Genomic DNA, 27,933 nt, shown 5'->3' with positions numbered 1-27,933 from the left:
GAAATTTATGAAGGACTTCTGCATTTACATAAGCCAAAGACTTTTATTAAGTACATGCAATGTCATAAATAAAAAAATACTATTAGAGCACTATACATATATACACATTATCTTATTTACATCAGTTATCTAATAATTACTCCAAGCTCCAACCGAGCAGCTTCCTCAATGCGCTTATGCAGAACATTCACTTCTTCCTTGGTCAGCGTCTTCTCCATATGCCTGTACACAATGGTATAGCAGTGGCTCTGCAGCTGCTTCTTTGGATGGTAAAATTCATCCTTAAGGGTCACCTATAACAACCAAAGTTAATCACTTACTTGTAATCTACTCCGTTGTTAAGCACGTACACACATGAACATGTGTGTACTTGTTGTTTTTTAATAAAAATCAATTGACACTAAATAAAAAGATAGTATTTATTAAAGATGGTAACATTTCAACGGGCTTTGACCAAATCTTTAGGTAAAAGTTGAAACACTGCTAGCATCTACAAATACGGCTTTTCTCGTAATGATTGATTTAATTTTTTAACAAAATTAACTAAATGAATTAACAAGTGTGTGTCGCCCCTGTCAACACATGCCTTTTAAGCACTAGCCTATTAAGTCTATGTTATAAAAATCTATGTTGTTAAGAATTAGTGTTGAACCTTTTCTCTAAAGATTGTTAGATTTCTTTCCATAAAAATGTTATTGTTGATGTTACATTAGGTAATGAATTGTTAAACTTAAATCAGGAAAAAATGCTGAAACTATGGAAATATAAAACAACTACAGTCAACTCTCGATTCAACGACCTTTCACAGTTCCCGGGAAAAGGGTCGTTATTTCGAAGGGGTCGTTATTGGAATTTGCCCCAATTTTCTGCTTAAACGGAGATCAAACGGACACAAAGATGCATAGGAGATGGTAACACCATTTATCCTGGTAGTTATACAACCTGTTATGCACAGGACGCGTGTTGTGAGAAGGAAAATAGAACATGAAAACGTTTTCAAAAAAAAATAATGTTACTTTCTTTCAATTGTGCACAGTCCTTGCTTTTCCAGGAAATTCTTACAATTATAGTTCATGAGAAACCCGTTTGCACCGAGACCTATGGAAAGGAAAACAATCTCTTGCTTATTGCAAGCGAAACTCGAAGAATCTTGACACCAGTTACACTGGCGCCAGCAAAAGTCGGGAGATAATCGGGCAGAATGAATGTTGGATTTTATACGTCTAGTGGAGCATTGTCTGTTACAAGATTAACTGGTAAGATTAGATCTCTCGGGAGAAACAACACAACCTCTCTAGGTACCAGACAAAAAAAAAATTAAAAAAAAATACAGGGCTGTAATTTTCGTTCTGTTTCGGCTGTGTAAAATACGTTTTCTTTGCTTCAACCAACTTCATTCACCCTCCCCCTTCTCCATTCAAGGGAGCAGTCCAAACTCCTTCCTTGACTTGCATTGTAATCCAGTGTGAAAAAGGAAATGTGCAACTTGCAATCTGTCTTCACCCAATGCGTATTCTAGGACACGTCATTAAACAGCGTCCCAGTCGAAAGTCATTTAGGTTTGGAATTGAATTTCACTTTAAACTGTATATTTAGTCCCGATTAGCCCATCAGCATAAAATGAACAAGCTTTATGAAACTGCGCACTTTTACATATCAAAATGGTAGATCGTTATTTACTCTCACGTTAATCGATGATTTAATCTTGGATTTAGGAGTATTCCCGATGTCAAACACCCACTCCTCCAAAAGTTTTCCCCTTGAATAATGTCTTATTAATCGATCTCAGCGACCATTCCTACATTGAGCACTTTTTTTTCTTCACATGAATGGTTCTGAAGAAAAGCGGATGTGAATTAAATTTACAGTTTTGCTTATCAGAAGGCGCAGAACATGAAGTTGTTTTAACTCTTGTTTTCCTTTCTGGAGATCGAATTTCGTCAACGTCAAATCAAAACAGCTTTGCGAGATTCAAAACAACAACTTTTTCCTTCGCGCTGGATGAGTCATTGCTGTTATCGGCAAGCAAGTGTTACGTTTAGGCCGTTCGCCGGCTTAAACTACTTGGCTGCAAGAGGATGTGTGTATGAAGAATGGAATAAATTACGCTCATTGCTCCTTACCAATATTTAATAGAATCTCACAAGTGAGGGGGGGGAGAGATCACGCACGAGCCAACGAGATATGTAAACACTGACAATGATAAAACCCAAAGTGTCACCACTGTACCTGATTTCCTTCGCGGTTCCTCGGCTGGGTCACGACGCGGCGCTCTATCGGTCCATCGAAGGTGTCATCAGTGGGTTCGCCCAAACCTTTTAAATGGACCGACTTAACACTGTCACTCGCAACACACCTCGCGCTTCGCTTCCTCGACCAAGACTCTCCCGGCGACCTCTCGTCACCCGGGGACTGCTGGCGTTTTTGATTACACAGCATTTTATTTCCGGCTCGTGACACAAGTGCTTTGAAGACGCTAGACAAAACACTGGCGCCAGCTGCATCGTAAAAACAAAGGAGACTGGCTGGAAGTTCGAGCAACAGGTGGCGGAAGAGAAAAGTCCCAGCATTTTAAAGATAACGCAACTGTCGAAGACGGAACTTTTAACAGGAGTGTAAAGAAGAAAGAAATGTCCCTTGCTTTACGTTTTACCATGCAACAGACAATATAACGGGTAATATTTCCTATGCAGACAACAGCATAAAAAAAAAACCTGAATTCTGCAATTATCAACATTGCCGTGCACACCAGTGGCGGAGAATAAGCTGGTAAAAGGGGGGGGGGAAGTGCCGTGCACACCAGTGGCGGAAAATAAGCTGGGAAAAGGGGAGAGGGTTAATTTTTTTATTCTGTTTTTGTTCGTTTTCAAGAATATATCCAGAACTGGTTACCCCATTTCAGATGTTAAAGGAAGAGGGGTGGGTCCACTTCCACCCTCGCCTGTAATCAGCCCGTGTGCGCACACGAGCAAGAAAATCGCCCCTCCCACCTTTGTTGACAGGAAAAAGGGGAGAAGTCAGTCAGCCAACACTTTTTTGGCAGATATTACGACACAATTAGGAAAACGTATGAAGTGGGAAACGGGAGTTATGATGCACGTAAGATCGAAGTAAACTTTTGTGGAAACCTGGATGACAACGCATTAAGCGGGTTGACGATCTTCAGTTCGCCTATGTGGCTTTGATTATCTCTAACAGTTTCGCTTTTTTATGAAGTGTTGCAGGGAACAAAGAACACGTTTTGAATGAAAGCGGTTACTGGAAGTTGTCGGCTACAAGGTCGAGAGTTGCTCACTCACGGGAACCTACTGAAATCTAGGTCAGAGCTGGACAGATGGGCCAGACTTCCAGGTGCCACGCATCTGTATTTTGGAACATTCCTGCGATCTTATCTCTCAAGGTGGTGTATTTATCGATGAAAGAGCTTGACCTACCATACACATTGGCAAAGACTGCAAGTCCAGCAGTCATTTCGGGCTGCCCCTTCCCCCCTCACCTGCGAGTTTTCAGCAGCTCTTAGGACAAGGAAACAAGTCAAGGTCGATTTAAAATAACATCCAAGCACATCGATCTTCTCTTCTCGCGTATCCAAGAGAAAGCGTGGCAAAACAAGCCTGGCGCGTTGGGTAGCGGCTGTCGGGTGCGGGGTAACATTGTTGCACTTGAGGGAGGGGGGGGGGGGCAGAGGTCAAGTGCTATTGGATATCACTCAAGCATGGTGTGGTGGTGTCTATTTTTAGTTCAGACCCAATTGTGAGCGGTAGAGCGCTGGTGAAGGGAATGATTGGGAAAAAAAACGCATTTTTCGGCCGATTTCCTTCAATTTTTCAACTTTTTTTTCGAAATTTTTCAACTTTTTTCGAAATTTTTCACGGTTCCCGGGAAAAGGGTCGTTACTTCGAGGGGGTCGTTATACCCGGGGTCGTAGAATCGAGAGTTGACTGTATGTAGTAACCTTGGTAAATTGTAAACAACAATATGATATAAAAGAGCTAGACTTTTGTAAGCCTACGGGACATTCTCCTTGTCGCCGAAAGGATGATGGTTCAGGGGACGTTGGGTAATATCTTGCTTTAATCTTCGGATTGGCTGGTGTACTTGTGCTCCATTTGGCAGATATTCCACAAACCCAACTCTGAATAAGGCGTTCTCCTCCCTCATCAAAAAGACCAGGGTTATAAACCTAGGTACAACTAATAGGTTCAGGCCTACAAGTTGTATTGGGTGAACTGTCTGTTTGAAGAAAAAAAAGTGTTTGTATATCATCGGAAGTTTAAATAAATCTCCTAGTAAGAGATCTGGATGATCTTTTATTCCTAACCAATATAGGATAAATAAAAATAAATCCTGCATCAAAGACCACGCAAGGGCTTGGTCCTACTAACCCTAAGAAGCCTTTGAGAAGTCCGATAAAAGGGTTATAACCAGACTAACAAAGCCCTAAAGGCAGAAGGTGCATGTCAAGTGATAAATACAATTAAGACAATGAGCACATTATACTAATATAATATGAATACTAAGAAAAAGTAGTTTCGCAAAATTCAAAAGTACAGCTTTTTCACAAATTTAAAAATCTGAAAATTAAGAATTGTGTTTAAAATCTTTGTCTGCACCATACTAAAATTTCATCACGATCAGACCGCCCGTTTTTCATTTACAGAATTTCAAAGAGAGCGATAATTTGACAAAAAAAATGCCCTTTCTTTGTTCTCACAAGAAAAAATAGAAGGAATACTCGAAAAAAAAAAAATGGTTAGCATAGATGAAACGCAGAATTGAATATGCTAAATTTTTATGTAATTCGTTTTTTTGTAAGTCTACTGGTTAATTTTTAATTTCAGTCTTAAACTTGAATATCTATAATTTTTGACCCAGACAGTAGACCCTGTGCTATGAGTACATTTATATCTTCCTGTTTGATCATTATTTCATTTTAGTTTGGTTTCAAGTCTGATGAAGAAGTGGTAGAGGGTTGAAACATAATGTTGCTGTGTTTTTTTAACGGAAATATAGACTGCCTTAGTCACAATATGTCATGTTTTAACCAGGGGGGGTGGGGGGAGGGGGTGGACGGATGGACAGACAGACAGACACAGATTTTGAGACAACGTGAAGTTTCATGACTGAAACTTCCACTTTTGTAGGCATGAAAATTTACAGTCACTTCAAAATCTTATTTCAAAAAAGAGCAATAATACATACCTGCTCTACAATGTCACCTCCTATTGTTCGAACAATATCATAAAAGTCGTTTGATGAATAGGACTTTCCTTCTGGTATCCAGAAACTAATGTCATTAATACACTGTGGATAAGTGCTTATAGGCTGTAAAAATGAAAGGATGGAAATTATTGTTTCATTCATACCTTGGAAATGAATTAAAGTTAGGTGATATTCCTATTCAAAGCATATCTGTACACTGTGGAATGAGTTTCCCCGAACTTTGAAAAAAAATAATTTATTTTTCCAGAATTCCAACCCATCGCATGTTTTTCCAAAAAAAAGACTTGAATGCCTCTGGTGTTGCAACTAACCTAAAAAAATGGATATAAAAACCAAAACAGAAATAAGATCCAAGAAAAAAAGATAATTTGCGAAGGAGATTTTACAATGTATTGTTGGCAAGATGAAAGAAAATTTATTACGAAGGATATCTTCGCAGAAGGCATCCAAAACTCAACATTTCCACATAGTACACCATGATAACAGCAATCGTGCAGGCAAACGAGACTTGAGTCGGGACCTACAGTCAGTATAATCCTTTGTAGGACTCTGTGTTGTCCTTACGTGTGGTGAGCACTCCTTTACAGCCTCGGCTTTTAACTAGGTAAGGAGATTATAGTCCTAAGATGCACGTTTTAATTTTAGTTACTGTAAAGGGTTGGTCCCTGTACAATGTGATGGGGCAAATTGCCCAAGTGCTGACATACCAAAAATTTTAATTTTAATCATTCAATCAAGAGAGGTACAGTCACGGACACTTTTGCGTTATTGCGATTCCATTGAAAGTAAATGAGGTTATTACAACCCAGAAGTGTACGTGACTGTACACTGAAATCCTAATGTACATTTTTCTTGAATACTGCATATAACTTTCTCGATTCTAATAAAACATTATACATATTACAGAATATTCCTTGATTTCATGCTTTGTGCATTACAAGTTTTCATAATTGGGAAAAGAGACACGCGGTAGTATATAAATACGGAGAAAGTAGTACTCACTTTATCAGTGAAACTGTTTTTTCTTCTATGATCTATTAATTTCAGTGGCCACTGCCACCATCCTGAGAGGAGAGGAGGAAAGGGAGAGGAAAAGAAGAGGAGAGAGAGGGGGGAGGCAAATGGAGTAAGAAGCCCCCGTCTCTCTCCCTTTCCTTCATCTTCCCTCCTCTTCTCCTCACTTTTCCAATCTTTACTCCTCTCTCTCTCTCTCTCTCTAACTCACTCTCTAACTCACTCACTCACTCACTCACACCAACGGGGATGGTGAAAGTGGCCACTGAAATTAATGGATCAAAGAAGAAAAAACAGTTTCGAAAATAAAGTAAGTACTAGTTTCTCCATATTTATTACAAGTTTTGTTGCAATTAGACCTTAAAAACATTTAATCAGGGTTCCACTTTTATATGACTCAGTTTGAAAACTACCCCTTTAAGCTAATTGTAATGACAAGGATGAGTCCCCGACAAGGACCCAAACCTGGCGGGATTGTAAGTTGATCACTCATCCTTTGGATAGCTAATATTTGCCTATTAATTTATGCCTCCCCGATGGTGCAGTGGTAGCCTCGCCGCCTTGTAATCAAGGGATCCCAGTTTCGATACCCGGTGGAGGCACAAGTGATTCGGATCCCACTTTAAACTGTAGGTCCAGTCCCGATTAGCCTTACTGTGCATAAAGTGGACTTAAAGCACCAACTCATACCATACCATACCATTGCCTATTAATTTGTTGGATACCAGAAAGGTGTACTTACTTACCTTGTACTTAATAGGTGACTTAGGATCATCAGCTTTAAACTGAGAAAGAAACCCACTGTCAGTACTCCAGAAAAGACGAATGTCTGGTATTTCGTACAAGCACATCGCAAGTCTCTCAAGGCCAAGACCAAAAGCCCATCCAATTCGGTCTCCAATTCCACCTGCAGACAAAAGTCACATTAACAACAACATAAGGATATGTGGATTATTAGTACATCTCTACAAAACACCTATTAAACTTTCTAATGAATGAATATTACAGACCAGAGCTACAAATAAATTCAAATTACAATGAAGAAAAAGTACTGTTTTAACTCGTATATAAGTTATCCACGACAAGATATCTTTTGTGGCTTTTAAATTCGTACACAACTATAGTGGAACCACGAGCAAAACAACCTGCGCAGACCCGCGAGTCATGTGCACCGTACCCCCGCGAGCAGGGAAGGGGGAGAGTTGACCATGCTTCCTTATGGCCCGAGGTGGAGGGAAGAAAGGAAAGTTGCGCGGGGACTTCTCGTCCCAAGGTTTTTTTCCTTGTGGTCGATCTATACAATCATGTTACTGCATGTATTTTAAATAAATCTTATGTCTTTGACAGAAGAAACTGGTAAAAATGTGGTGTGAAAATTGATTTGCCAACTCAGATTTTGTGTTTGTTTCTTTCAGCTGCAAAAAAACACCTTTATACTGATTCTGCAAAATATTAAATCCAGAATACAGGGGTTTCCTTCCAACCCCATTGGTATGATTTGATTATTTGTTTTCGGTCCACTTTATACACAGATAGGCTAATCAGGACTGGACCTACAGTGGGATCTGAATCAAATGTCCCTCTACCGAGTACCTAACCTGGGACTCCTTGATTACAAGGTGACAACATTACCACAATGCCATCGGGGAGGCCATAACTCCATTGGATCTGATGGTGCAAACAAATCTGTGAAACATTACCTGTTATAAAGACAACCTACGTGATTTTTATATATTACATAGTGAGTAATAAATGTGCAATGGAAGTTAGCATTAAATCTCCACATTTTTTATAAACACAATTACTAGAGGCACATATTTTTGGTTTTCAGGTTCAAAAGTGGCAAATAAATTAAAATTTTGGTGTTATAGTATAAAATGACATTTTGGTTTTAAAATTGTGAATATAATCCTAAATTTGATTTAAAAACTGCACTTATTACACAAAATAAATACAACCCTTCTAATAGCTAAAAGATGTAGTTACCAGAGTATTAAGTTTATTCTCGTATAAAGGTGCCAATTCTTGCTTCTCAATTATTTACAGCAGAATCAATCAATTTTCCGGGAAATGCATAACTCACAGGATAATTAAAACTTCAGAAAGTGTCGTGTCAGTAAATAAACTCTAAATTTCATGTTTAAGAGTCTATTTCACATTTTTGCACTTCATTTCGTATCATTTCATGACAAAACAGGGTAGGAAAATGCACCTCACATCTTTCAGAAACATGAAAAATTAACATTACAGAACATTTCATGTTTTCATAAAAAAACAAAATATGCATACAACAAAATATGCAAGCCTCTAATGGAAATATCCACATTGATACTCCCTGGAACTGTATTAGCAATATCGTGATGACTAGAGCCCGGAAGTTCAGGCATTTATTTTCGTTAAAATAGGCAGGCAAAAAGGCATTTATAATGTGGGAAATAGGCACTAAAAATGAAAAAAAAAAAAGCAAAATAAAACGAAAAAAGGTACATTTGGAAGTCGCTTACTTTTATCTATAATTTCTGGCAACATGTTTAAATCTACATTGGGAAGAGCATTTCAATTTTCTCCGTCTTGATTGCACACAACTAGGTGTATTTTTAAGTTCTCAACATTCATTGATAGTCATCTGTCAGAGAGAATGTTTTTTCATAATAGAAAATGATCTTTCTACTTCGAAAGAAGTTATTTGAGCATACATAAAACAAGCTAATGTAGCTGGACTCATTTCGGTAACAGCATTTTCACCTTTTAGAATATCACAAATTGTTTTCAATTGTTTCAAGTCCTCATTTGCACTCACTACCCATTTGCACTTTTCCACAACAGCTGATCCCTTTTCTCCTGGCACTTCCATCATCTGCTGCATAGATTCCTCGAAGATTTTCATGGATGTCTCTGGCAATGCACCATAATGTGCAAAAATAAACTTGAATAGCACAGGAGTTTTTTCATTCACGAATTGAAGCCGCTTCATTTTCTGAAAGAGCATCTATCATCTCACTGATTTTTTCAAGGTTGTTAGCATAATATATAGCTGCTGATATCCAGGTTCCCCATCTGGTCAAGACTGGTTGCGGAGGTAAACTTAGCTCAGATGCAACTTCCTTAAATTTTCGGGTTCGAGAGGGAGATTTCAGAAATATCTTCTTTGTGTTCGAAATCAACCTGTTCACTTCAGCAGCCAATCATGCACAAGGAAATGTTAACCGAAAGGCAATATCCTAACTGAGCATGAAATACTTTTTTCTCACACTTTTCTTCTTCAGCAATGTTGAAACATGTGTGAGTTCAATATTACTTAAATAAGGCAAAAATTATTCACATAATAAACGGAAGAAAAATAAATGCCAACAACGTTTTTTGGGAGAAAAATAATTTATATACACATTTTTTTTAAGAAAATGGTCAAATTTCATTGAAAAAGGCAAAAAAAGCATTATAATTAAAAATAGGCAGTGGGGTCCTAAATAGGCAAAATAGGCAAAATGAAAAGGCTTCTAAAACATTCGAAACAACATAAGAAACTTATATCCGGAAAAATTTTATCAATATATGCAGTAGATAAAAAGAGGCATTTTGCCAAACTTCCAGGCTCTAGTGATGACATAAACGTAATATTTTTAACTGGAGGTTAATTTCCCTACCAACGAAACAAATAGGGACTGAATCATCTCGCACTGTTTGAGAATGTATTCTCTAAAGAGTTAACAGACATGTTTAGATGATCACTGATTGTCTGTAATTTGTTTGCAAGAAAACTTACAGCAAAAAGTAACTGTAAAAGGCACTTAGTTACTTTTACAGTATTAGTAACCGTAAATAAGTTATTTTTAAAAAGCAACTTTCTGAACACTGGTAATCAGTTGCCTGTATCATAGCAAACCATAACCAAATAACTGCTTGCTCTTGAAGGTGTATGCCAAACATACACAGTTATAAAGCATGTAGGAAATTTATCTTGTGAAGATAATTTTCAACACACACATGCTGATCCAAAGATCTCAGCCCTTACCTTATACTTCAAATCATTCATTTCCCCAATAATAGAATACTGCTGTCCTGTTTGGTCCATGGCGTGTCCCACTCAACTTTCTAGAATTGATTCAGTCTTTCACTTCTTCCTAGCTATAGTTCGATACAGGGTTCCCTCATTATGCAATTTTTCATCTCCGCATCTCTTGTCTTTTCTAAACTTAAACTTACAAACTGCTTATCAGCGACGTTTGCAGAATGATTTCAGTTATTTATACAAAATTGTGAATGTCAAAATCCGCTGCAACACACTCCTTAACACATTGGGGTCTCACGACGGGCATAGCCCGCAGTGCACTTAAAGTCAATGTGGACGAACGACGGGCATAGCCCATCCTGCGGTATGCAATCGCTTTGCCGATTGAACGACGGGCTATGCTCGTACATCGTCTCATGCGCTTGTTCATTCAAGCCCCTCTGCTGAAATTCCGACCACTAGGTGACTCATGTGCTATTTTTATCTCGCACCTGTGACTGTTTGTTGTCGGGTTGATGTACTGTGCATTGTTTAGAATGGCGTCGTTAGATCCAGACTGCATAGAGGATTCCGCCTCAGAGTTGGAAGTTAGCGACGATTTTCATGATGCAGATGAATTTGAAGATTTGGAAGGTAGGTGATATTCGTAATAATTATTGTCGACAATATAAGGTGTTGCAAACTCTAGTATTTTATGAATGAAGTGAGAAGAGGTAATTTTTTTTGGGTCTATTCATCTTGCCTCTTGCTTGATTCTCCTACATGCACTGATGTATTTTTAGTTTTTCCATTTATTATTTTGCATAGTGTATGTCAAATGAAAATTTATTTTATTTATTTAGTTTATTTATTTATTTCTTTAATTTTTACAGATGACGCAGAACCAACTGATACATCGTCTGGTCCTGTCCTGCAGCCACTTTTTCATACAAAAGATAATTACTTGTAATTTGTAATATTTTTTGTTATGTGCACATAAGAAGTATCCTTATGCAAGATTCAAAAGATGTATTGATAGTTTATGTAGTTAATTATTGAAATTTCCAGATTACGAACTTAAAATATATCTATATTAACATTTGTTGCAATGTTTTTTTTTCTTCTTCACAAAACATTGCTGAAAAAAATATTAAAAAACGTCTGAAAATGAAAATAAAATTTAACAAATTTTTGTTCATTGAAAAGAGGAAGTTTTGTAGATTTAAGAAATATGTGGTTTAATAAAAACAAATTAAAAATATTTTTTCTATGATTTTTTGAAAAACAACAAAAAACCGCAGACCAGAGGTAACAATGCTGTGTTATGAGGCCAGACGCGAATGTGTTAAGGAATTCCACTTTCGAGTACCTATGCGCACAACTCTCAACACATTATTATTTTATACAAAGAAACCTAGACTTGAAATTCAAAAAAGATCCCTCTTTTACAGACTTGCCACACAATACAATGACCTCCCATCAAGAATAGATATATTTTCCTCCGAGTTTGCCTTTCGGTCTTCTATTAGAAGGAATGTTTGTAAATAATATCAGATAGTGTCATTTTTTGCTTATTTTTTTTCAAATATTCTCTTTGTGTTGTTTGTTACTTTTAATTATTATTTTTTAATATTTTTGCTTATTATTATTATTATTATTGAGTTTCCATTGTTGACAATTTGAGTGTAAAATGGCCACTTGTGATGTATCTGGAATTTTCTCAATAAATAAATAAAACAATTATAGTTAAATGTACATACTTAATGCAAAAACCACATATTACAACTATGTTACAAGTTGGAAGGAATGAAAAAAAAAGTTGCCCATTAAATTGTGTAAGTAATGTCCTAATACTTACAATTATCCAGTAACTTTTGTTCCATTATTCCACAGCCAAGGATCTCCATCCATTCGCCATGGAAAAATATCTCCAATTCCCATGATGGATGTGTAAATGGAAAGTAAGCTTCAACCCATCGGATTTTTGTGTCTGTTGAGAATAATGTACAAAAGGTTAATAAAAACATGTGTTTAATATTAGGATAAAGTCCTATTTCTTGACCCTTAAATGATATATGAAAAGCAGTTGCAGTTTTGTAGGGCAGGGTCATTTGTCATTAATGACAGCTTTGTTAGCAGACATAAAATACTGCACTTAAATAAAACAAACTTCGATCTTCCAATAAACTGCTAAGATAATAATATATATTAGAAATGAAGAGGGAGCAATTTGAATTCAAACAACCTAATATGTAACAAATATATTTTCTGTGGTTGTCTCTTTGCTGACGTCAAAATATCAATTAAACAATTCATTAATAATTCTTTGCGCAACAGCCCTGAAGGGCCTGGGCTAACCTAAGTTTACCTACCGACTGCCGGTCTCCCTCCCACGCTTTCCTTCGTTACCTCTAAGTGGAGATCTGCAACCAGTATTGGAATAGTCGGGGGGTCACCCCGACGTATCCCCAGCCGTTATAGTAGATTTCCGGGACCGGATTACTCTTACTCATTTGAAGCTCCCCAATTTCTTCACGATGGTGGGTTGCCACCGGCCCTATACGTACGCCAAATAAATTCCAACCAAAGCCAGATTCGAACCTACGCCGTCCCTCAGCGAACGATCTTAAGACGAGTGAACGCCTCAACCCGCTTGGCTACGGAGGAGGACAAAACAATTCATTAGAAATTACAAAACAATCAGGATTGGCTCACCAATATGTGAAAGAAATCCAGTAAACAGTAGAAGCTGAGTTAACATAGGAAAAAGCCATAACATGCAGAAGTCATGGAACCTATGAACAGGGAAGCAGCAAGCCTTTGCATTGGTGGTGGCAGGTTTACCCACATGACTTTGTTGCTATAAGCTGAGTTAGGTTCTGTTGTTTACTGGATTTCTTTCACATATTGGTGACCCAATCCTGATTGTTTTGTAATTTCTAATGAATTGTTTAATTGATATTTTGCTGTCAGCAGACCACAGAAAATATATTCATTACATAGGTGTCAAACACCAATTGCAACTATTGCAGTCTATCAAAGATATGTGCAATAAAAAGAGGTACAGATCTGACCTGCCATACTATTTAAGGGTTAATATTTGATAACTATCTTTTCTTTAATGTTGATAGTTGGTTGATTTGGTGTTTTAAGTCCACTTTATGCACAGTAAGGCTAATCGGGACTGGACCTACAGTTTAAAGTGGGATCTCAACCACTTGTGCCTCCAACGGGTATCGAACCCGGGACCCCTTGATCACAAGGTGACAACGCTAACACTGCACCATCAGGCCCTTTTAATGTTGATAGTGTGCTGATGATATTACAAGGTTTGTAATACAGTAAAACCTCGTTAATCCGGACTCCCATAAGCCAGACTTAGCTTAATCCGGACAGGAAAAAAAAGCAGAATGCAAGGTTTTAAATGTAGCTAGAAGTCAACAATCACATTTGTCATATTGCTGTTACATTTTACTGTACTGTATAGTGTATTTAGGCATATGCCCTTTAAATACACCATAATAAACGTGTCAACTTACCCCCCCCCCCAGTCCAGATTAACGGGGTTTTACTGTATTAATTAAGACTAATTAAGTATGCTTCTACTAATCTTTAACATAGGCTGCACCTGTTTCTTTTAGTAAAATTTCACATAAAAAGTGTGTCCTATGCAGTGGCGGCTGACCAAGTGCAACAAGTGCAGATGTTTTCACCTAATTTTCAAATTAATATTGATATTTTTCATTTGCTTGTTAAATTAAACTATTTCCCAGCAGAACGCACACGATAATACTCAAATAATACGCCGCTCGGCGCTACGCACGTGAAGTGTTCGTTGTAGCATAAACATACCAAAAGCAGACACCGGCAGGTTGCGGAAGACTTTAGCCGGTTGTCATGGCAACGGTGACGTCACCAAGTGTTGGAATTGAACGGGTGTTGGCATCTAGGTGCAGCAGTTCTCTCGTCGACAGAAAACTCTGCATCCGGTGGTTGTGGCAAAATCGTTGCGTTCTCGCAAGATCTTGTTCGGCGTGTGTGTTTCGCGTTTCCTATCGTGTGTTGTGTTCATGTGTTGAGCTGTGGTTTGTATAATGAACCCAGTAAATGACTTAGTGTGTAATTTGTTGCAGACAAAAAAGATGTTTTAAATTGTGGGGGCCCACTGACACTTACTATTTGTTTTTCATTGCCTATAAATGTACTTCTTCACCTGTTATTTTAGGCACGAGCCGCTACTGGTCCTATGCACAGGAAAAATGATATACGGCATTAGGCATGACCCTGTTGGATTCCTCCCACTCAGTGCCAATGCACTTGTGTCATCTGCTTCACTGCAGAAACAAGGGGAAAAACTACATAGAAACAATTCTTCCATCTTACACACATATTCTATTTTGAGCCATACAATACTAGCATAGGAAAAAAGCCAGAACATGTAGAAGTCGTTGACCCTATCAACAGGGAAGCGGCAAGCCTTGGCATTGCTGGTGGAAGGTTTACCCACATGATTTTGGTTGACACACCCCCAAACTGTTGTCCGCAGTTTTAGCAGGAAGGCAATAGTTATGTCTCTTACCCTCTAGTTCAGAATATGAATGAAATATATTCACATCCTTAATAAATTAAAAGAAATACTAACTGCATACTCAGAAATATATTAGAAAATACACATTAATTTTATTCTTACATACATAAATATTACAAGCAAATTTACCATAAAATTGTTCAAACAATGATGTACTTGGTGGTCCTTCACCTGGAATATTTTGATGTCATCCACTAGTATCAGTGGGGTTCAAAAAGTTACTTGCATGGAAGACAATCATATTAAGTGCACCATCATTTAAACAATTCCAGCCCTAATTCTTGCATGTACTTAGTGTCAAAAGTAAGGGTGTTGTGTTGTTATACTTTCAAAAGTTAAGTTAAATACACTACAAAATATGATGGAACTTGTTAACATCCTACTAACATTACTTTTGGTTTTTGATTTGATTTTTATTATTTAGCGTTACTTTTCTGCGCCTTTTGGCTAATTGCGACAATGAGGATGAGTGATGATATGATGAAATTGACTTCGAACATTGGACTCTTGGGTTGTAGCATGCTGTGCTAACCATTCTGCCATGCAGGTTGACAACTTTCGGTTTTATTTATTTCATTCTCTCCATGTGTAATGGTATATGTTTATGCAGGAAAGTAATGTTAGCAGAATATACAAATGAAGTACATGAAACACACACAAATAAATAATTCATCTAGAATGTGTAGACATGTACACTACCTAAAAAGAAATGTCATTCTCCATTTAAAATAAAATCGCTTCAGATGGTAGATTAACATACAAGCAATACCCTGATAAAATACAATGTCTGTTTCCCAATTTATTCGAGGAGCGTACACAAAGCTTTTTTTCATTTGAAATTACTAAAATCACAAATATAGCCTACCCTTCCCAAATAAGGACTGTGCTAGACTTTCAAGACATGTTTTCATGTCCCACTCCATAACCTTCACAGCTTCTCTTGTATGTTTTTCTTGCTTATCAGGAACTCTCACACCATCTTCAAATAGACTTAAATCCTTCAGATTTTGAACGTTATTAAAAACCTGAAATAGAAGAAAAATTTAAACACCGAATACAACAAAATGTACATGCTTGACCGATTTTTACCTCCTGTTTACAGCTGTCACCAGTAATTGATTGATTTAGTTTACTTTACATTGCTTTTCTGCCAGTTTTGGCTACTTGCAATGATGAAGATGAATGATGATAAGATGAAATGGATGAAGGGACAATCACAAAAACATATGGATGACAGAACACACGACCCACAGAGGATTTACTGGCTGCAAGTTCAGGTGCCAGAGATTTGTTTTACTCCTTCAGGTAATAATTTTATTAGAGCCTCGATGAACCCAAGGGACATGGTCTGCAAAATTCCCTTCCGAGACCATCTAGCCTTGATTTCAATGTCGTAGTCAGCGAGTGTTTTACTGACTGGACTGCTGTGGCTCCAATATGTAAAATGTTATATTCCATGAAAATTGCTTGTGCACATTATTAAATATTGATAATAACTAGGGCTAGGATTCTTATGACCTAAAAGTCACCAAAATATGCAAAATAAAATATGCTCTTATGACCTAAAATTTGACAAAATATGCACTATAATTTGAAAAATATGCCCTTAAAACTAGACTGTTTCAAACATGAATATCTTAACTTATGCTGAAATATTTTCATATACATACTATTTTTAGTTCACTTTATGGGCCCTGATGAGTTGAAATGCACAATGAATACTTTCTGTAAATTTTTAATTAAAACTGAAAAACGATTTTGCTGCATTCCAAAAAAAACCCTCAAGTCAACATGGGAGTAAGAACGAATCCACTTGGAAAATGACTGTATATTTCTTGAAAAAGTGAAAATATGCTGAATATGACCGAAAATCCATCAAATTATGCTTTATCACTTAGAAATGGCCAAAACATGCCAAAATATGCCTTTAAAAAGCACCTTAATTCAATTAGTTTCTTCACAATATGAATTTCTATATATTTAGGGAACATATCACCCTTATCAAAAAAAATATGCCAAGTCATAAAAATTATACCCCTAATAATAACCCATGGCGCAAGAGCCTGTGGGGACCATGGCCTACCTCCTGACTGCCAGGAGCTGCGGGAGATCACTCAACTAGTGATGGGGCAACCTGTGGTCAGCAATAAAAGCCCCCAGTAGTTGTAGGTTTCTCATGTTAATGTTACACTACTAATTTGTAGCTCCCCAATTTCCTCATAATGGTGGGTGGCAGGTTACATATCGGTCCCATACACTGATCCAAATTTCAGGAGAAAAGTTGTTACAATCTCCCCCAGGAGACTCGATTCATTGATTGACTTGTTGTTTTAAGTCCACTTTATGCACAGTAAGGCTAATCATGACTGGACCTACAGTTTAAAGTGGGATCCTAACCACTATGTGCCTCCACCAGGAATCGAACCAGGGACCCCTTGATTACAAGGCGACGACGCTACAACTGCGGCATCGAGGAGGCACCCCAGGAGACTCGAACCAGCACATGTCAAGTAGCCTGAGCACCAAGCCTGATGCTTTACATCACAGGACGTATTAAATATTAATTATAGGGGAAAATGTTTTGTGTATTTCTACACCTTATTAAAAATTAGGGACCAAACAGATTGATCAGTATCAGTATAAACCAATATAGGAATATTAATGTCCCGAAAAAATTACAAATAGTTTTACGGATTCAATATATCTAATAACAGCCTGTAATCTAATGCAAAACACTGCCATTTTGTATTATTTCTGCCAATGTAAACACACAACTTTAATGGCATGGTTTTGTAAACATCTAAATATTCTGTTTATTTTGCAAACTAAAACGGAAGTTAATGAGCATTTCACGGGGCTGTAGGAACATTTACAACTTTATATCAGATTGGCCGCGGTGGCTCAGTCGGTAACGCGTCTGACTACCATGCTCAAGGTCCCGGGTTCGATCCCCGGCCGGTTCAAATCCGGGAACTTTTCTAACGGTGGAAGCGGCCCCGGTGCCAACCCAGCGTCGAATAACATGGGTACCTGGGGGAAACCCTGGGGGGTAAAGGCGGTCAGGGGCGTGATGCTGATCACATCACCCTCACTCACGACCGGATCAAGAAAGTGTGGGGCGTTACCCCCACACCCCCTATACGCCTTCATGGCGTGGTGCTATGCACAGGGGAACACTTTACCTTTTTGGTAAAATATCAGTTATCAGTATTGCTAAATCAGTTCATTATCGGTATCGTCAAAAATGTCTTATCTGTCCTTCCTTGCTGAAATTTGTATCACATTGACACGCACCTTCTGCCTTTAGGGCTTTAGTTAAAGTTAAACAATTCATTACCTATTGTAACATCAACAATAACATTTTTTTGGAAAGAAATTAACAATCTTTAGAGAAAAGATTCAACACTAATTCTTAACAACATAGGTTTTTATAACAGACACTGAATAGTTTAGTGCTTAAAGGCATGTGTTGACAGGGGTGACAACATAAAAGTTTTAGTGTATTTTTTTAAGAAGCACAGCAGGTCCAATATATTATGTTCTTCATTCTAACCTTGTCAAGTTCACAGCCGTAGCTAGGAGGAGGCAAGAATTGTCCTTGGGCGTCAACCGATCTTAATGAGAAAAATTGTAAAAGAGAATGCCATGGCGTTCCATGAAATAATTTTTTTCACTCTATTAAATCAATATTGTTTTAATTTGCATAAATTTGGATCAAAAAATTTTGTTGCTCGCTTTGCTCACAGTTTCATTCTTTCCTATAACGGATTGTAAATTAGCAGAGAGAGATGTAAAAATAACTAAGTACTTCAGATAGTTGCTGCTATAACAGTTTGGATTGGAGGAAAAGGAGCATGCACATTTCAAACACAATTTAATCATTTTTGCTGTTGGTTTGTTATGAGGCGGATGAATTGATTATGTAATGTATTTAACTAATGTTATATACATATATAGGACCCATTAATGCAATAAAACTAAAATGGATTGGATTGATTTGGTGTTTCAAGTCCACTTTATGCCCAGTAAGGCTAATTGGGACTGAACCTACAGTTTAAAGTGGGATCCGAACCACTATGTACCTTTGCACAGGTCTTACAATACAAAATGTGGTAGAAGTGAAATGTGCACATTCATGGGCACCCAGAAGGTTGGGGGTAGGCAGTCATGGACTCCTTGAAACAAAAAAATCATTCAAAAATTATATATTTCAGGTTTTCTTGTTGTTTTTTCCTTCAGTACAAAAATGTCTTATATGCCTCTCATCACAGGGAAAAAAATAGTTTGTGTCCTCCCTGATAAAAAATCTTGATTCATTCATTTTTTTAATGTACACTCAAGTGATCTCTGTGGTGGAGTAATTAGCACCATGCACTACGATCCCAGGGGTCCTGGGTTCGAATCCCAGCTTGGGTGTTCTTTGTGAGCGACCCTTCATCAATTTCATAAAATCACTCATCCTCATCTTTGCAATTAGCCAAAAGTGTCAGAAGGGTGAAGTAAAATACACCAAATCTATCAATGTACGCTCACTATTTCTTCATTGTCACAAATACAAAAAACACTCGGTGACAAATTTCTGTTGTAAAACTGCAGAAATTGTTTTCATCCATACAGTGAAGTCAATGCAGGAATACCAGGCTACGGCATCACCCCATTCTAACAAAGCAGATCTATCTAGAGGTAATAAAAGTGTCTGTTTATTCAAATGCAATATACATTGATTGATTTGGTTTGAATTTCTGTCACAAAGAACACCAGTGCCCTTGCTGGGATTCGAAGACGGGACCCCTGCCATCATAGCACAGTGTGCTAACCACTCCACCACAGAGGCTGGCAGATGCGGTACACGACCTCTCATGATCATAAGATAGTTGGGGATAGTGATGCACTTGAAGCAAAAGTATTCCATTGTCTTACACAACAGGTGGAATCAGGCCCCTAGCCAGAATTTTATTTCGGGGGGGAATCATCCCTTATCAGCACAGGCATCACCAGAAATATTTGTAGAGCGGGCAGGCCACTGATAAAACTTAATTAGTAGAAATAATAATGACAATAATAGTTATTACCACGGTTATAATTGTTGTTTTACAATAATAACTATTATAAGTTATTAAAAATAAACTAATTTTATTGTTATTATTATTATATAAATGGAGAGATTTTGCTACTCAATCCACTGTATGAGTGACTATCCAACATTGTTGTTCATCATTTTTCTTACATTTTGTAGTTAGTGTACTGAAATTCATAGTTATTGTATTTTGTTATTAACTTTTACACATACTGTTAAAAAATGGCTTTAAAAGTTAGGGCCAAATATTACTCATAAAGTTCAAATTGTGTGACCTCTCACAAAAAAACTATACATTTTGAGAGCTGTGGATCCATTTATTCATTGGATTAAATGGTAGAATATAAAACTATAAGCTGGTTCCTCTGTTATACACTAAGCTTTTTTCGATCTAATGTTTATTCCTGCTAAGGAAGTAAAATTAATTACCACTATACACTATTTAAATTAGGTATTTGTAGGAATTGGAGGAAGGGGGTCTTCACCTCACTCAGCCCTCCCACTGGCTACGTGCCTGTGCAGAATGAACAGACTGGAAATCTAGAGTTCACTCCTATTGAAATTTCTGGTGGCCATTTTAAGACATTATAACTTTTGAAGAAAAGTACAAAGTAGTAACATTATTTAGTTACAGAATTTAAATCAAGACATTACACTGTTGCTTGACAAAGAGTTAAAATATGTTTTGAATTAAAACTGGATGACACAAGCAAGCATATTCTTTTCCAGTTGCCAAAATAACACAGAAAATTTATTTATTTTATAAAGTATCACATTGAAAGTACACATTACCTCTTGTACAGAACAGAGTCTAACAGCATCCAATTGGTGGAACACAGGATAGTGACTAGCATCAATGGTATCTCTTCTGTACACATCACCAACAACAAGAAAATTATTTAGTCCCATCCGAATAAGCTCAGCCTGGTGTGCAGTTGTGTGCGCTCTTAACAAATATTCTCTGTTAATGTAGTAACAATCATTCTTGTTCCTGCTTGGATGATCTTTTGGAACTAGAAGACTGTCATAATTCTGTTCTACGGTAACTATTGGACTGAGATATTCATACACTGAAAACAGGGGATTTCCAGACCGATTTGTGTACCTTTTGTACATGTATTTCACTATCCTTTCTCTAACAAGTGAAAGTGGATGTTTATCTTTTAAGTGCAGGTTTGTTCCTATGACTGAAAGGATCCTTGGGGTTATATTTGTCCACGAATCACGTGGATAGCTTTCCCCATTGACTTGTACTCTCTCTCCTTGCTTCTCGGCCACAACAGAGGCTTTTCTGGTCACAATACAGCATGACTGAGGCTGGGATCTCAGCCAGAGAATTCGGGATGTTTTCCTTAACATCTGAAATAAAAAAAAAAAATTAGTTCTACTCTGTTATCTTGTGCATCTTGAAAGATGTACATAAGCCAATTTAAATCACCATAAAAGTACTGAATTTATGAACTAATGATGAAATAATTATACTCCAACCACATAGATGGACATGGAACACACTCACATTTCTCACATGAACTCCAAATGTATTTTCCCTGAGTTTTCGAGAATCTTGACATTTTCTCAGAGCATATATGTTAATGACCTTTTCTTACAATGGCCTACTCCACTTTCCCTCATAGGAAAACCATCCTTACCTTCTTTATTTTTATTATTGTTGTATAATTGCCATAATTTTACAGATCAGATATATTTATAAATTGCCTGTGATTTAATGCAAAATTTTGAAGTTTTGTTATTTTTATGAATAAAAACACAATTTGTTACCCTTGACCCTCTGAACCCCCTGGAGAATGTGAAATATTTTGCATGGTTTATGAAGATTTTGTTGTTCATGAGCATTTTCAGTTGATTTTAGCTCTTGGAAATGTGTTCTTGTGAAGTAAAGTCCGTCTGCTACCTTAGTGTGTTACTTTACCGTGTAGCAGAACAGCCCAAACAACATCAGCTATAATTTTACGTAGTTAGGTTAGGATTGTTAGGTTTGGTACTGATAGTTATTTCCGACGTGTTCTTTCGCTATTTTAGTATGCTTACAAACAGTTTTTACTAACAAAGAGCTGCGAAAATACTCTGAAATTGCAGGTTTTAACTTACGTGGGCCATTCTTTGGCATCAAATATTTCCGTTATTTGTGCTTTCCTAAAGCTGGGACTACTTTTACATTATGTAAAACATTGAAATCTGTTGATTAAAAGAAAATTCGACGTAATTCTCGAGGGGGTACAGTGGGTAAGCAGCCCCCATAATTTATATATAGGTTTGTATGCATTTTCTTTTCAAAGGCAAAACCAATTGCAATCACTTGGGTGCATACATTAATTTTACATTGAATCAGTAGCATATTGTTGACTGTGTCAGCCTATATCTTCAAAGTAGCTTGTGTAAAACAAGTTATTAATAGCTTAATAGTACTAATAAGTAGTGCACTTGACCCCGTGTTATTTTAGTTATACCTGCAATCTCCCCCGTACGCATCCATGGATGTCCCGTTTTTCGTTTCAGAAATTCTGGTCACTCTACTTTATATGAATGGAGTAGAACAAATAAATAAAAATGGTAAAATTTTAGTATGCCCGAAACGTATTTATTCAATTTTACAGGAGAAAGTACTTACCGAACTGACTTTCCGTACACTTTTGAAAGGTCGTGGAAGTGTTTTCTCCCATCGCTTAATATATTTCTCCGGGTAAATCATGTATTTTTGAAGATTAATGTCTCTCCAATGCACGAAAGCTGTTGCCTCTATGTCCTTCCACTACGTGAATCAAATGTTGCGTGCCTTCGATGATGTAACCCCTTCAGTGTTTCCAACCACACCGTTGTTTAACAAGAACATGACAATTTTCAAGATGACAATTTTAACTATGTTTGCCTAACCTAACCAAACCTAACATTGCCGTGCATGGTTCGTGGGGCTATATATGAATGGTTTGTCGGGCTACGTGCATGGTTCGTGGGGTTTTCGAACCTGGAAAAAAATACAAAATCAGTAACACGAAAGTACGTATTTTTCGATGAAGAAGGTTGCAACACTGCATAACCACTGATCATGGACAACGCTAGTCAAGATTTTTCCGCCATATTGCGTGTAACACAAGCAAAAACAAACAAACAAGAATTACTCGAAATGTAGAAAATTGAGACTATTTGCGTGAAAAAAAAATGGCACCTTCAAGAATCCTTAGGAATGAGGAATACGTAAGTACCTATGTGAAAATTAAGAAAATAAAGGAATTTCAGACGTTTCGGGGATACTAAACTTTTAATATAAAAATATTTGTACTAAAGTGGGCATGTTAGTGTTTACTATTCTCCACTTTATACACAAAGAATAGTCAAGACTGGGCTGCAAATGCTAACTATGCTGACCAACGCTGTAATTTATTTTATTAAAAACATAAACTAAACATAACGTTTCAACCTTCTAGCAAGGATTTCTTCAGACTCTGTATCAAGTACAAATGTAACAAGATACAAAAACAGAGCATTATATATACACAAACATTACTCCCTCCAGACTATTAGAAAGTTGTTCTGGAACTTTCTAGCAGGTGGCTTTCCCTTGTCAAAAAAGAGGTGACAAAATAATTCTGTTTTGCAGATAAGTGGAGGATTGTTCTTGCATAAGGAAGGGAACGAAGAGGCAGCTCGACATTTTTGCCAAAGAAATACAAGATGAAGAAAGAGGGATATTATTGGAACTTGAAATAGAAGAAGAAGACAAGTTAAGCTACCTAGATATACTGATGAAAAGGAAGAGAGGACAAGAAATTGAAACTGCCTGGCATCAGAAGAAGTGTGCAGCAGGGGTATTCTGCCACAAAATAAGTGTTGTAAGTGATGTGACAAAAATAAATTTTATAAAGAATATGGAGGACAGAATAAAGAAAATATGAACGAAAGAATGTGAAAAAGAAGGCAAAATAAATAGCCTATGGAAACAGCTGGAAAAGAATGGCTATGAGAAGCAGGATAGACTGGACATAAACAGAAGAAGGAAGAAAAGGGGCAGGGAAGAATTGGAAGAGAAAGAAAAAGAGAGAAGGTTTGGAATAAGGAGTATGGGGAAGACCACAGAAAAGATATGCAAAGTGCTTAGGAAAGCGGGCATTAAAACTTACAGGAAGGGAGGGAGGGAGAAGCATCTTAGGAATAGCAAAGAATGCAAACAAGAAAAAGGAAAACAGAGAAGAGGAAGAGGAAGGGATTATCTACGAAGTGAAATGTAAAGAATGTCAGTGTGTGTACATAGGAGAAACGAAAAAGAGGCTGAAAGACAGGTTGAAACAACATAGGGATGGTGTATGACTTAAGAGAGAGAGAAATGTGATATTTAAAAACACGAGAGAAACAGGACATGACATAGAGTGGGATGAGGCTATGCAGATAGGAAGGGAGAAGAGAATGCTAGTGAGAAAATGGAAGGAGGCCAAGGAAATAGAGATGAAAGGTGAAGAAGACACAATGAACTGGAATGGGGGACCAACCACATTCTATATGGAAGTAAATATGTTTAGCCTTTTAGGTGAAAGTGCAGTTGACAAGGGAAAGCCACCTGCTAGAAAGTTCCAGAACAACTTTCTAATAGTCTGGAGGAAGTAATGTTTGTGTATATATAATGTCCTGTTTTTGTATCTTGTTACCTTTGTACTTGATACAGAGTCTGAAGAAGACCTTGCTAGAAGGTTGAAACGTTACGTTTAGTTTATGTTTTTAATAAAATAAATTACTGCCTTGGTCAGAATATCATGGAAACAAGGCTTAATGGTGTTATAAATTAGATTAAACCTGTTAATCTCTCTTTCATCATGAACCAAACCTGGGGAATACTGAAAACCTTTGAACGCAATATCAGTATTTTCTTAACAATAAACTTTATTTGAAAATTAAAAAAGAAGGTAAAAATGTCATAACCGGGAAATTTACAGGAGAAAGTACTTACAGAATTGATTTTCTGTGTAGAGTACAGCGCACATATTTTTGCCGTTGCGTAGATACGAATTTTCGTTTCGTCTCCCTCTCTCTTAGCATCACGTGTTCTACCCTGCTCTACAACCTTCGCTATTGTTGCCATATTGTCATTCCTATCCTGGACATACTCTCGCGCAAACATCATTGAAAACAATTGAATAGCACTCCAGTTCGCAGTTCACACCGTTCGGCAGGGACGGTAATTTGGCACTATAGCACGGCGTAGTGGTTGCTTCTTTTATGCAATGCATGTTCATTGGCTAGCTAGTAACTAGTGTTGCCAACTGTAATAATGAAGCACTATTTCTGTCATGGAAGGGAAAAGGCAGGTAAAGTGGCGGTGAGTTTTGTTGGATTGGAAGCACCATATTTTTATTTTATACTAAGTATTTGACCGGTTTGACGTTGTGTGCGTGTATTGCGTGTGTGAAAGTGTGTGTTTGTTAATGAACGTTAAATTCCATAATTCCTCCAGTTCTGTCAAAGTTGAAATCAAAAACGTTGCATAGCCAAGCTCAGGAAATTCTAAGCAACGTGCACGAGTTCATGAAGGAGTAAGCCAGTCAAGGTGTTAGCATCCCAATAAAGAATTTTGGCAAGAGAGCAGCGGCTGTGACTGGAGTTCCTGAATTTGATTTTGATTTGATTTAGTTTATTTTACTTTGCGTTTTGTGCTTCTTGGCTAATTTGCGAAGATGGGGATGAGTGATGAAATGATGAAATTGATGAATGGACATTCACAAACAACCAAGCCCGACCGGGATTCGAACCCGGGACCCTTGGCATCGCAGCGCGATGCGCTGGAGTTCCTGAAGTCCTGGAGTTCTTGTAGAAATTGCATAGAGGAGGCTGTCATTTTTGCTGCTTAATGTGATGCATATTTGTTTTCTGTGTTAAAATTGTCATGCTTTGATGGGTGACCAAGTTCATAGCAGGACCGGCGGAAGGGAAGGGCGAACCGTGCCACCGCCCAGAGCAGCAAAATTTGAAGAGAAGAAAAAAATAAGCTTATTGAAAACAGTGGTCGAGCGAGATATTCTTTTGCACTTAATAGTATTGAAATAGCATACGAAGTCTCATTATTTATTTTATATTTTGATGTTTTACTTAGGAATATATTGATTTTCAATTTCCTGTTGCTGGGTAATGATGGGGGGGGGGGGGGTGATCGAAATGGAGCAGCATCTGCTGCCACCGCCCAAGAAGGCAAAATGACTAGCGCCGGCCCTGGTTCATAGCAAAAGAAAAAGCTGCGCAGTTTATCGTCTAGTGGCAGTATATGTACTTGTTATTGTTGTGGAAGCCGGCATTGTTTATAAATGTACAACAAAGACAACCGACTGTCACGGATCACAGAGAGGAAATAATAATACTGCTTGAGGAGGAGTGTTGTGGTCCAATTGTCGCGGTTTAACACGTTGGCATGTTATTATCTGCCATTGCAGTTCCGTACCAGTGTATACGGGTTTTGGGAGTGAACAGTTAGAATGCCACCAGTGCATTAATGCAATGAAAAATAATATTTTTTTAAAATTTTGTTTGAAATCACTCAAATAAGGAATCGTATGAACAAGTCTTCTTTGCAGCATTTTTGGTAATTTTACGTATGTGTTAGTTCATATTTTGCGAATTTTTAGTCCATATGTATGTAGCTACACACAAAGCCACTTGTTAGTACATATTAATCCTAGTCCTGGTATAATGTTTGACGTTTAAAACTCAACGTTAGATAGACCTGAATTCTCTAATTTTCTTGTTGTACGTAACAGCTGTGCATCGGCGCACTGCAGTGATTTTTCTATCTGCTCCATTAGCAACACTGCTTCTTTAGTTGTGTCGCGCATCACAAAGCAGAAATCTCTGTGCTGGACTCTAATTTCGGAAGGTTGTAGGAGTGTTTTCTCGCATTTTTCAATGTATTTGGCCGCTAAATCATGTATTTTTCTATAATAATGTCCGTTCGACGCAGGAAAGCTGTTGCTTGCACTTCCATCCATGTACTTGAACCAGATGTTGCGAGCATCTGATGACGTAATCCCCGGCAAGTGTTTCCAAACACACAGTTTTTTCACTACATTCCTCAACCTAAAGCAACCTAACCTAACCTTACCGTGATGGTGTGTGGGGCTATCGTGAATGGTTTTTGGGGCTATTTGTGGATGGTTATACGATCCAGAATGGTTTTTGGGGCTATGCGGGAATTTTTCTGTTAAGAAGGTTGAAACACTGCTTTGCCATTTGAAACACAACGCTAGTCAAGATTTACCCGCCATTTTGCATGTTCAGGAAGCGAGAAAAGAATGAATAATAATTACTCGATATGTCGACAATAGATACTAATTTCGTTAAAAATAAAAAAGCGGAATCCCTTGTTGAACAATGTTTCGCAATGCAGAATAGGTAAGTATGAACGTAAAAAAGTAGAGAATGAACGAGTTAGAGCGACATCCCGCATATGATAGTTTTACCAAAAATAAAAAAAATACTGGTTTCTTATACATACGGCTGCACATTAATAAATAGTGCAAGGACGATACGAAATTGTAGATGATGTAAAAATACACTAGATTTCCTATGCGACACCTGCAGTTTATAACATTGCAGTTGGGTAAATGAATGTAACACAATTAAGGATATTAGCCGACATAAATAACGAATTTTGTTTTTGTACTCTATGAACGTACTCCCAAGGTTAGGTACAGAGTAATTGCAAGGTTTGCTATGATACTTACACTGGATTACTCTAACATAAATTTCTTTCCCTGAAATATCAGTTTTAGCCACTATTGATGCGAGTTTAACTTCTGTACACTTTCATAATCCTAACATATTTTATAACCTAACAACAAATACGAAAAAAATTCATTCTTGAATACATGCTCCTTCTCATGTCTTTTATGTGTTCCTGCTATCATATGGCAACACTGATATGTAAGTCAACTAGCTACTTACTCTAAAATTTGACCACAACAAAACTATTAATTTATGTAAATTTGGATGCGTAACATAAAATAATTTATATATTATAAGATGTTATGTTGTCATAGAACCACGCCA

At 37.4% G+C, this 27,933-nt stretch overlaps 1 protein-coding gene across 1 annotated transcript; it reads right to left on the bottom strand.

Moving 5' to 3' along the window:
* Positions 1-29: 29 nt before the first annotated feature.
* On the bottom strand, positions 30-27,782 carry PheRS-m (Phenylalanyl-tRNA synthetase, mitochondrial). Its single transcript, XM_083113525.1, has 7 exons — positions 27,609-27,782; positions 20,683-21,249; positions 15,679-15,838; positions 12,084-12,215; positions 6,984-7,144; positions 5,203-5,325; positions 30-293 (listed from the first exon to the last, which is right to left on the bottom strand). Exons 2-7 carry the CDS (start codon positions 21,247-21,249, stop codon positions 126-128), a joined length of 1,311 nt encoding a protein of 436 aa, XP_082969651.1. The 5' UTR covers positions 27,609-27,782; the 3' UTR covers positions 30-125.
* Between the last annotated feature and the right edge of the window lie 151 nt (positions 27,783-27,933).

This window comes from Lepisma saccharinum, chromosome 27 (genome assembly GCF_977018435.1).
Source record: "Lepisma saccharinum chromosome 27, izLepSacc3.1, whole genome shotgun sequence".
Classification (NCBI taxonomy): Eukaryota; Metazoa; Arthropoda; class Insecta; order Zygentoma; family Lepismatidae; genus Lepisma; species Lepisma saccharinum.
This window is presented reverse-complemented; position numbering and strand designations above follow the sequence as displayed.